The sequence below is a fragment of the Glycine soja genome, chromosome 2, assembly GCF_004193775.1.
Source record: "Glycine soja cultivar W05 chromosome 2, ASM419377v2, whole genome shotgun sequence".
In the NCBI taxonomy this organism is placed as follows: Eukaryota; Viridiplantae; Streptophyta; class Magnoliopsida; order Fabales; family Fabaceae; genus Glycine; species Glycine soja.
The window spans coordinates 37,142,510-37,154,764 of record NC_041003.1 but is presented as its reverse complement, the minus strand read 5'-3'; the positions used below and the strand labels follow the sequence as shown (position 1 = coordinate 37,154,764).

General features: G+C 35.8%; 1 protein-coding gene across 6 annotated transcripts; it reads right to left on the bottom strand.

Moving 5' to 3' along the window:
* Nucleotides 1-1,833: 1,833 nt before the first annotated feature.
* On the bottom strand, nucleotides 1,834-11,829 carry LOC114393165 (prolycopene isomerase, chloroplastic-like). 6 transcript variants are annotated; one of them, XM_028354434.1, is made up of 13 exons: nucleotides 11,252-11,826; nucleotides 10,308-10,514; nucleotides 10,115-10,214; nucleotides 9,212-9,294; nucleotides 7,405-7,461; nucleotides 5,199-5,351; nucleotides 5,033-5,111; nucleotides 4,761-4,909; nucleotides 4,533-4,667; nucleotides 4,250-4,363; nucleotides 2,923-3,033; nucleotides 2,715-2,823; nucleotides 1,834-2,264 (listed from the first exon to the last, which is right to left on the bottom strand). In XM_028354434.1, exons 1-13 carry the CDS (start codon nucleotides 11,705-11,707, stop codon nucleotides 2,191-2,193), a joined length of 1,827 nt encoding a protein of 608 aa, XP_028210235.1. In that variant the 5' UTR covers nucleotides 11,708-11,826; the 3' UTR covers nucleotides 1,834-2,190. The 6 variants fall into 6 exon arrangements, with proteins under 6 accessions (XP_028210235.1, XP_028210268.1, XP_028210247.1 ...); XM_028354467.1 differs by having other exon boundaries at nucleotides 11,248-11,304; XM_028354446.1 differs by lacking the exon at nucleotides 5,033-5,111 and having other exon boundaries at nucleotides 4,761-4,904; nucleotides 11,252-11,827.
* Between the last annotated feature and the right edge of the window lie 426 nt (nucleotides 11,830-12,255).

The window sequence follows — 12,255 nt, the reverse complement described above, 5'->3', positions numbered from 1 at the left end:
GATTCAAATGGCATTATTTTTAGTGTTATTAGATATGGGTTAATTATCCACTTAGCTGTCATATTAGGAGTATATCCCTATTAACGTATTGTGATATGAATAATAAATAATATTTTTTTCTTAAACATATGATTAGTGATTCAACCTCAAGTCTATATGTAAAAAAAAAATCTTTTAGGAGGTCAGTCCTTTAAATTAATTCAATATTTCAAAAAATTAGACATTCACTTCTAATTAAGAATAACTTGAGTTCACTCAAAAAAGATAAATATATCATTAATTTAGCCATTGTAGACATTAATTGAATTAATTAAACTTTATATATAAATATTTAAAACGACAAATATAAAATTGTTATTATTTTAGGTGAAAACAGAGCATCGGTGGGAAATAAAAAGGTGAAAACACTATATGTAAAGATTTTTTTTAAAAAAAATGGCATGAAACTAGTTAAGAAATCAATAGTAATAAAAATTTAAAATTTAAGTTAAAGCTTACGTTTAAAAAAAAAAAGCCATTCAACTGAAGCACGAGCTACACAACTTTGAGAATAGAAATTCAATTTGCAATAAATGAGACAAGTATAGCATGGACTTGTAACCTGTTAGAAGAGTGAAAATAGAAATTCAAACTTCAATAAATGAGACAGGTATGACATGGACTCTAACTTTCAGTTTGTTAGAAGAGTGAAAATAGAACTTAAACTCATCAATGAATGAGACAAGTATAACATGGACTTGTAACCTTCGGTTTGTTAGAAGAGTGAAAATAGAGCTTAAACTCTTCAATGAATGAGGCAAGTATAACGTGGACTTATAACCTTCAGAGTATGTTAGATGAGTGAAGAAAAAAAATTAAATTTAAATTAGAAGAGAAATAAAAATGCCATAAAATGGAGGGAGGCCAAGGCCTATGCTTGTGTGAACTATAAGACCACATGCACGTGTGAAATTGAGCCAAATAAAGTGTCACGTTTATATTCATGTTAACTCTAACAACCCAAGGTTAATGATAAGATTAAATTGTCACACATTTACATATTTAAAAATTAAATTAATTTTTTTATCTTTTAGGAACAAAATTTTAACCGTTTACAATTTCATGGACCAAATAAGCCATTGAAAAAAAAATTCCTTTCATTTAACTTCTCTCTGAGCATGACCTAGTTTCTTTTTGTTTCTCTTTTTATTGCCCCCTCAGTTTCACAAAAGTTACAAAATAAAAAGGAGCCATCACTTCTGATTTGGGTCTTTTTTTGCAGCAACCATTGACTATGTTTTTGCCCGTTGTGAGGATGGCCGACTTAATAATAGGACAGATGGCTAATTAAAAAAAAATAATGATAGGACGGATGATTGTGCTTCCTTTCAACCATTTTTACTTAATTATAGCCAGGAAGAACCACAGCAATTTTTATAGTATTGAGACCTAACCATGAAAAGGTGAAAAAGACTATACTACTATATTAAAAATATGGCTAAAATATGGTATTTTATGTTTTCGATTATATTTAGTTTGATTCTTTATTTTTTAAAAATATCCTTTCAAAACAATGATTGTTTTTTTTATTTTAGAATATGATTTTAAACCTAGTCTAGCATAATTTAGAATTTTTTTTTATATATTTTTCAAACTCATTTTTCCATGACTTCGTTTTTTTACAAGAAAAATTATACAATGACTTTAATTTATAGATTTTCTTGTGATCATTTTTTTCCTGTGAATTATGTAGATTCTTTAAATATATATTAGATCAATTCTCTTAATTTTTTATTCGGTAGCAGACAGGGTTATAAAACTCTAGGGTATTACTAAAGTTAAAAAAAATTAATATTGCAAAAAGAAAATTAAGTAAATATTTAATATTTAAATATTACCATCAATTACTTAAATCACCTGTAAGACATGATATCCTTCAGCAAGGGGAAAGAAAACACCTATAAGACATGATATTATCAAAATTATTGCATTAAATTTATACACTTCAAACTTTGGCCCCTTCAATTATTTTTTCCAAGCTCTGCCACTGCATGGATCAAATTGCAACTAACAGCATCTATATACTGTGACAATTTGGTGACTCTTGAAAATTGTGGAAGAAATCTGCAGTGAACCAATGCTGTAATGAAAGTTGAGCTTCTTATGCAAAAGGGATGATGATACTGCATCCAACAAATGCTCCTATATATCTCATGCCATTGTCCTTAACCAACCAAGCAACCGAAGCAGCATGGAATCCAACACAGGTGACTTCTTCTCCAGCCCTATTTAAAGGAATAAAAATTAAATAAAATGAGGGAAAATCAAAATCCAATTAGAAGTTCACCATTCTCAGCAAGAGCAATTCAACAGTGTTATATACCATGATATCCCAATATTCACAAATTCAAATTCTGGCAATGCGTACTAAAAAGTTTGAAATTAACAGGAGCAAACATATATGACTAAAATATAAATTTAACTGATAGGTAAGCACAATAGTAACAACAACTTTGTGCATTGGAAGGAATGCTTATAAAATGCTTTCTATTAACATTTGAAGGAATAACACATGCATTTCTTCACATTATGTGAAACATACACATAATGTAAATTTGCCAGAACATGAGTGATTACAACTTTGTGCATTTGAAGCATTAAGTAAGGGTTTTCCAGAATTTGAAGGAAAGCTTGCTATTAATGTGTTTTGCATTTGAAGGAATGGTCTATCTTACCAATATCTGCAGCTACTCGATGAGCACACATAACTCCTGAGAAAGCTACAGCAATAACACCTTGTCCAGGGAAGCAGCTATCGCCAACACAGTAAAGACCATCTATGCCCTGAAAGTTTTATTTGTTTATGGCTTACTTTAATCATTGCATTCTAAAAGCATAGCAGAATGTTTCTATAACTGAACCGTTTGTTTATGGTAGACTTACTGTGGTATTGAATGGCATTCCCAATAACCCCTTTGGGATTCTGCGTGGCATTGGACCATAAGTTCCCTCATCACGAGCCAGGTATCGCCGGTGTGTCTTAGGTGTCCCTACCTATTATGAGGCTTAAAATTTCAGAAAACATACACATAATAAAAAAAGGCATAAGAATTAAACACAAAAAGAATTCCTAAGCATTATATAGATAGTTTCATCCATCTAAAGAGATAATTCAAACACTTACATAATAGCAAGCATGCTTCTATATTTAGCAACTAACTTCAATGAAAGTGGTTCTCCCGTTTTGACTCGAAATCATGATTTCCTAATAGCTCTTAAGTTAAGCAAGTATAACCTGTCCCACTTCCAGATGTTTTTCTAAAAGTAATCCTATTGAATTAATTTTGACTGCTTCAAAAATCATATACTGTGAAGTCATGAAAAGATTTCATCCATACAACTAAAACAAGAATTTGAAAGATTTAACTGAAACTACAAACACCTGTGAAAGAAAGAAAAAAGTAGCATATGAATTATTCAGCATCTTTTTGTTATAAATTATGTCTAGGGGTAATACCAACAAAAAAGATGAGAACAGTTTTTCTTGCCTACTATTCTAGTTGCAGTCTGTTACAAGCATCACAAAAAAGAATATCACATCTGAGGACAGCCATAGAATCACCTAAAACAAGGAAATAAAGGTTTTGTTAACAATTAAAAACACTTGGACAGAAACAGGCATTACTATCTTGAATGCTGGCTTGGGTTTGGATCTTTCAAGAATAAATGTAGTTATGTTGCACCAACATTTATGTTTAATCATCACCTTTAGCACAGCAGAATTTAGTGTTAGATTTCAGCTTAAAACCAATTGACATTAAGTGAAGTTGCCCATTAGATATATAAGCTGCACCCCGAGAAATAAGGCAGGCAATGTGAAACTTCCTAACTTTCAGATCCACAAGCAGCGAAATTGACTATAATTAGTTCTTTTCAAATATAACACCTGATTATTCTTATCAACAAGAAAATAGCATTACTCAAAGGTCATTACACAAATCAATGTTCCACATATCACAATACGATATCTGAATAATTCTGAATTAACCAAAGAGAGATAAAAAAATGCAAGTAACACACTGCCAGATTAACTAAATTTTTAAAATTAAAACATTTTAACCAATGCAGACAGAAAATGTGTCTATGCCCATGTTGTTGAGCTAATAAAGATAAGTAAAATCACACCTTGATTTATTTTATTGCTTTTCTCAACGTAGGAAGTCACAGAAATACCATTCAGTACTATGAGGTCTGAGGCTATAGTCCATACCTCCATAAAATCAATGGATGATCTAAGACCAGGAAACAATTTATTCTCTAATCTGCTTGTGATTTCATCTGCTACAAGCTGCTTCTTTGCCTCATATTCTACTCTTGAGAGACCCTAGGACATAAAACAATGACATATTTGATATTGAGATTTTATGCATAAACTAATCTGCAAATGAATAAAACAGGAGGCAAAAAAAAAAAAAAAATCTAAAGTCATAGAAGCAAGCAACATGAAAATCTTCAACTTTGTTTATAAGTACTCAGTATTCAGTATTGCCTACCTCCCAGTCCTCCATGGAAGAAGTTGTGAATATATGAAGGATATGACGGCCTTCAGGAGCCAATGATGAATCAAGAACAGTTGGTATACTTAGAAAGATACTTCCATATGGCTCCTCCAATTTGGACCAGTTGCTCTAGAGAGGTGCCAAGGAAATGCATATAGTTAATTATTCATTCTACAGCACAGAGACTATTAAGGAATACAAGTTGAGCAAACTTCCAACTACCTCAAGCACAAAATGGTGACAGTCTGTATCTGGCGGCAAAACCTCAGCTTTAACCCCCATGTGAATTGAAAGAAAAGATGGAGCTTTAACATAAACTTTCTGGAAGTTCTCTTCTTCTTTCGGAAGTGGAACGCCCTTCAGTAACTTTCCTACAATGTAACATTATGCAATTAGGGATTAGCTAAGAACTAATGAAGGCAGAGAAACATACACTGAGATTATCATTGAAATATTAACAAAAAATCTTATAAAATTTCTTATTTGGAACCAACCAAATGTATCCCATCTGGTAGCATTTGATATTATAGTTTTGGCAAAGAACTCTCTGCCATTTGAAAGCCTCACACCTACCTGCAAAAAGCATAGTACAGTTCTTGAAGAAAAAATGCTTCTTTCCAAAATATGTCATCAATGTTTCTATTATGATGTGTCACTTACAGCTTTGCCCTGCTCAATTATAATACTGGTGACATTTGCTTTGTAAACTATCTCGCTACCCTGATCAACGAGACCTTTTGCTAAGGACTTTGCAATCCCACCAACACCCCCAAGAGGGTAGTTAATCCCACCAAAATGTCTGTCACATAGAACCTGGAGGAAAAAAAGGTGTCAAGCCATGCAGGAAATGGAGAGCAAGAGAGGCAGAGGTGAACTATGCAACAGGACACTATACTTCACATTACATTAGTGTTTTCACTGTTTGGACTGGTAACATGAATTTCTAATTCTATCACCCCTACACTTTTCATGGTGGGTTTAATATGTTGAGTCCTGTAAAAATGGCAATTTTGGTTTTAGTTCCTTCAAAAGAAATTGTTGGTTTTGGTCCTCGTAAATTTTAAAAATTTTGAGCAAGGTTCCTATTGCTATTTAGTGATAATGTAGCATGCATCTAAACATGCCATGTCACATGGCATGTTGGAGTGGTCATTTCGTAGCATGTTAAGATGTATGCCTTGTCATCATTCATCACTAAATAATAGTAGGAACTATTTTCCAAAAAAAAATTATGAGGACAAAGTTAAACCAAGATTTGGTATTTTTATTAGGATTAAGGACTAAAAACATATTTAACCCTTTCCTCCTTTTAGAATCAGTTATTAGAAAGAAAAAAAAAACAGGTAAACAACATGACAGATACCAACTGAAGGGTGACATTTACATCTTACAGTTTACATGTTTAACATTTCAAATCTAAAAATACTAGAATATTTGTAAAGTTATTAGGAGATTAAGAAAGGAGACTCAAGTTACTGAGAATCAATTTGGTTTCATGCCGGGAAGGTCGACCATGGAAGCGATTTATTTATTACGGCGGGTGATGGAGCAATATCGCATGGCCCAACAAGACTTGCACTTGATTTTTATTGACTTGGAGAAAGCGTATGATAGAGTGCCTAGAGAGATTTTGTGGAAAGCTCTAGAGAAGAAAGGGGTTAGGGTTGCATATATTCGAGCTATCCAAGATATGTATGATAGGGTATCGACTAGTGTTAGGACACAGGGTGGAGAGTCAGACGTTTTTCCCATCACAATTGGTTTACATCAAGGGTCAACCCTTAGCCCCTACCTTTTTACCTTAATTCTGGATGTCCTCACGGAACAAATCCAAGAGATAGCGCCGAGATGCATGCTTTTTGCAGATGACATAGTCCTCCTTGGAGAGTCGAGGGAGGAGTTGAATGAGAGGTTGGAAACTTGGAGACGAGCTCTAGAAACACATGGCTTTCGCCTAAGCAGAAGAAAATCGGAGTATATGGAATGTAAGTTCAACAAAAGAAGGAGGGTTTCTAACTCAGAGGTGAAAATAGGAGACCATATTATCCCTCAAGTCACACGGTTTAAATATCTTGGGTCTGTAATACAGGATGATGGGGAAATTGAAGGGGATGTGAATCATCGCATTCAAGCAGGATGGATGAAATGGAGAAAAGCATCGGGGGTGTTATGTGATGCAAAGGTACCGATCAAGCTAAAGGGAAACTTTTATCGGACTGCGGTAAGACCGGCGATTTTGTACGGAACAGAATGTTGGGCGGTCAAGAGCCAACATGAGAATAAAGTAGGTGTAGCGGAGATGAGGATGTTGCGGTGGATGTGTGGTAAGACTCGACAGGATAAAATTAGAAACGAAGCTATTAGAGAGAGGGTTGGAGTAGCGCCTATTGCAGAGAAGATGGTGGAAAATAGACTTAGGTGGTTTGGGCATGTAGAGAGAAGACCGATAGACTCTGTAGTGAGGAGAGTAGACCAGATGGAGAGAAGACAAACAATTCGAGGCAGAGGAAGACCCAAAAAGACTATAAGAGAGGTTATCAAAAAGGATCTCGAAATTAATGGTTTGGATAGAAGTATGGTACTTGATAGAACATTATGGCGGAAGTTGATCCATGTAGCCGACCCCACCTAGTGGGATAAGGCGTTGTTGTTGTTGTTGTTGTATTTGTAAAGTTATTAGGACTAAGCAGTCTATGTTGGATCGAATTCATGCTAGTTCCATTTTTTTACTATCTAATCCCCCAATCCCATCCATCACAACCAGAAGCAATGAATGCAAGCATGAATCCTTCTCTCCTAGACAATTTAAGAAATGAAATATGATTGAAAGAACTGAAAGAATGAAAAAGATAAATGAAGAGATTACCATGGCAGCATTGATCATTGGTGTCTGCAAAGCATTGACTGTGCTCACTATAAAACACTGCAATAACACATATTTTACCAATCATGCACCAATAATTGAATAATCAAACAATGTGTAAATCAGTGGTGCTATCTCACTTGAAAATAGTTTAGAAAAAGATAAAAGTCATGTGGCACTGTTTATTTTTGCCTCAATTTCTACAATGGGACCCACAACAAATGCCCTCGACCTCTTTTATGAGATCTAAGAAATATATGATTAGATATGTTTTAATTACAGCAGTTTAGTATGGGATTACTTTCCTTATTACTCATTATTTAGTTTCCTTATTTTGTAAACCTCCTTCATTGTAAATAAGAGTATTTTGTGTGGTCTGATAAGGACAACACAAAACAATAAATAATTCTTACATGGTATTAGAGCAGAGGGCCTACCAGGAACAGTGGGTCTTCGGTGAGACATGATTTTTGTAATACCTCAACCAAGAATAACCAGCTCTGAGCTAGGTTGAGGGAATAAGGAAAAACCGTCACTCACCGGGGTGGGTCCCCGGTGAGCCCTTTTGCTCGTTGCCTTCTATCATTCTTTTTCCAGTTTCTAGTGGACCTCTCTGCTTGTCGTTCTACCACCGATGACCTCCACACTGGATTGCTCCAGCAGCTGCTGCTGCAAGTGCCTCCACACACCTCTTTTCTTTTTCGGGGGAACAGTACCTGCAACACCTGTGTCCACCGTTTGGCCACCGCTGCCCATCCCTTTCTTCGACGACCTACTATGACTGGAGTCACCATCCACCAGCGACCTCTGAGCCAAAGTTGCAACCCACAACTCCTCTGCACATGCCCACATGTGCCTCCTCTCCAGCACGTGTAACTCATGCTCTCTTCACAAATCAGTGTGTGGCATCGTTTCCAGTGAGACCCATCCTTTGGAGATCCCTGCACTGCCATTCCCTACTTCCAGTGGACTTGTCCAACCCTTGTTCAGACCTGTTTGGCTTTCGTTTGGCTCACATTTCAATGTGTTTCATGGCGTCAACCAACCCTCCTTCAGAATTGGCTTCCGCAACGATGTTCACCAATGTCCCTTGCACAAACACATCTGTGCACGCCCACTGTTGGGCATATTTGGCAACCAGTGCACTGCCCTCTTGTCGTTCTGCATCAACAACCTTTCAAGAACACCATGCCATCCACATGCGCAGTCAATTCAACACACCACCACAGCAACCCCATGCAGGGCCCTTTTCCGGCAAGAGAAGTTCAAGTACACGATGCGTGACACATCTCCGACAAGCATCAGACTGGAACCGCCTCCTTCCGCCTTAGGGCGTGCTTTATTCACGGGTGAACAACACCCGTTGCCACTACGGAACTTCGTTGGCTGCAGCCGAGGTTTTTCGGCACAACCACACGACTGGAGCCGTCTTTATTTTTATTTATATTGGGTTTACCATATTTGAAACAAGCTTGGTTCATATGACATATGCTCCAGTTTGAGGGGGAGTGTGAAATATATGATTTGATATGTTTTAATTACAGCAGTTTAGTATGGGACTATTTCCCTTATTACTCATTATTTAATTTCCTTGTTTTGTAAACCTCCCTCATTATAAATAAGAGTATTTCATGTGGTCTGATAAGGACAACACACAACAGTAAATAATTCATACAAGATCCACTAGAATTGATTCTTCTCTTAGTCACCCCTTTTCATTCTTAACAGATTCCACTGAATAACTCTTCAAGACACATTTTCCTTACTAATTTCTTGAAACTTCTAACTGAATCAAACAAGTTGTATCTACCTCTGCATCTATGAAAGACAACAACTGTGGATCTTGAATGTACTTCCGAGCTATGGCTCCAGCATTCTGAGGCAAATAATAGGCTGCCAAAAATATTGTCAGAAAGGCTAATGGACAAAACATAAACATTGATAAAAAGCTCAAATATGGAGGGATGTGCAGATGGTGGTCAATGGCAACCCATATCAGTAGTACATTGTTGTTAGGCATGTCATGCTTATTGGTTAATAGAGATTGTCCATCACATCAATGTCCTACAAAAGAAACATACCAAGAATGATCATGATTGATCATCCTTTGCTATGTTCTTCTAGACAAAGCAAAAGTTAACAGATGCTCACATTGATAGAAATCTTCATTTCGAAGGTTTTCATAAATCAACTATTACAACTTGGTATTACAATAAATTGACGCATTTCGAAGATTTAAGCCAATTAATCACAAATCCAGAGACCCCTTAGGAGATCAATAATTCCAAATTCTTCAAACAGCCAAAAGTAAACTATGTAAATCAGATGTAATTCTCTAGGCCTGGTTTATCCTTATTCAGGAAGATAAAATGTTAATTATATGAGGAATTTTCATAAGCATCACTAACTCAAATCTTGCCCTAATATTCATGGTTAGGATAAAATTTGTCAAGTCAACTATGCAACATTTAAGAAGCAAACTGTAACTAACATAGTTAGTGATGTATTTGTTCCCTTTAACACCCTTTGCTTCCCCACAACATTTCTTTTAAATCATACATTAATCTCATGGCTAAAACATAACTCCTCCCAATCAAACAAAATACTGAAAAGATAAGCTAAACGGAACTGAAAAACAATATCAGCTATGGAATTGAAGTTTAGAGTTTTACATTTGTGGCCTCTCATTTTAAAATAAACAAGATGAAAGTACCTAGGGTCAAGCATTCAAGCGGCCTCCGAAAAAACTGTCCAAAAAGGTAGAGTGGCTCTTCTAGTGACTTCAATTCCAATGAATTCAGAGCATTGAAAATCTAGCCATAACACATAAAAGCTCTTAAAAAGCGAATTTCAAGGAGAGGCAAAAATGCCTTAAGGGGGATGCAATCACCTCAATTAAGACAAACCTTCCAGCATTCACCGTAGAATTTAAGAATACCCTCCTTTTCATGGGGAAAGTAACTGGTCAGTTCTTCAATGAATTTATCATATTCTTTGTGCACTCGAACAGAAAGGTTATTCGGTAGATGGAAATGAACGGTTGTTGGATCAGGCACCACTTGCATCCGACAACCAACTGCTTCCAACGCTTGAGTTATCAAATTGAGATTACCCTACACAAATTTAACTCACATGATCCTCGTGATCCTAAGAAGAATACCATTCAACATAAAGAATAACTAGTAGTACGGTGTGTTGTTAAATAGCTGCTATGGCCCCGCCATGGCGGAATGGCGTGGCTGTTTTTTTGACAACGGCCATAGGAAATTTGTGAAGGGAGGCCTGCCATGGCAGCCCCATAAGGTGCAATGGCATGTTTATATGGTGGAATTTTGGCCTTCCGCCATGTTCCATCATCTGCCATTGATAACACTAGTACCCAAAGCTACTATTGGCTAAGGTATCATTCATAAATTAGCAAAATACAGTTATTTGGAGCTTAATTGATCAAAAACCAAACTTTACATATATCTATTCATGATCATGGGATTGTCACTGAAAAAACATATACCTTTAAGCTTTTGATTCCTTAATTTACTTCTCATGCGGTCTTTCTTTTATAACTAACTAATCAAAAGAGCAAACTAGATGCAGCCATTTTGCTCATTGCCACTAGCTAAGCACAATTAAACTGATAGTATCACAGAATAGTGTGTACATGACAACCAGAGAGAAACAGCGAGTCCCTCTCACAAACAAAGCATCCATATTCCTTCACTGTAACATTCAGCTCAGTGACCTCAACCCTAAATGTTCAACACCATCCAATCTTATCATACAATAAGTGAAATTAAAGTACATGATAACTTCACAACACAGCAAGAATCACATTCACCAATAAATAACTGACCTTATCACTGAAACCAAACATGACAGAAGACCCCACATCAAAAGTATAGCCATCTCTCTGGTAAAACCCAGAGCTTCCACCAGGAATCACATACTTCTCCAAAACCAAAACTCTGGCACCCTTCACTGCCAGCTGTGTCCCTGCAACCAACCCTCCAATCCCAGACCCTATCACAATTGCATCAAACTCTTCACCCTTACCCTTCACTCCTCCTCCCTTTACCACCACTTCTTCTACTCCCAGCGTTGACTTTGACCGCACAACCAACACCCCTTTTCTTCTGGGGGTATTGGAGCAAGACCCAGATGGAAATTCACTCCCTCCACGGTTTCCAAAGGCTAAAGATTGAAACTTTGGATGAAGGTTGGGGTTTTGAGAAGCAGACCTTGTTGGGAAATGATGGGGTGTGTGGGAAAAGGTGTGTTCAGAAAGGGAGAGGAAAGAGGAATTGAGCATTGTTATGCTTTGGTGGAGGTGTGACAAATTGGCATTAGCATAGAAGGTTGGGGAAATGTTTTGTAATTTGCAATGGTGTTGGTAGTGTGGATTCCACTGACTTGTAAAATTGATTCCTACCGAGAGAAAGACAGATAACGTTGTCTGTTTGTTATTGATTTTTTTTTTTTTTTTTGTAGAGATAACTTTGTTTCTTATTTGTTGGTTGATCCAAACCGGGAAACTAGTAAATTTAATAAATTCAAAATGAGAAAAAAACATTTAATTGTTATTAATATTTAATGATTAATTTAATATATTTAATAAGTGAATGTGTATATTTATTGTATATTATGCTTATTTATATTTTCCCTTAATAGTTATTTCTATTAAATCATTTTTACTCTATTAGTTAGAGTATGTTTAGGAGAAGGAAAAAATATTTCATGTCGGTAAATCATGATTTTTAAGAATCATGAACCCTAGAAATTATAATTCCTACAAATAATTAAAATCTATTTTTTTATTTATAAGAATTTGTTTGATTCATTATTAATAAATTAAAAATA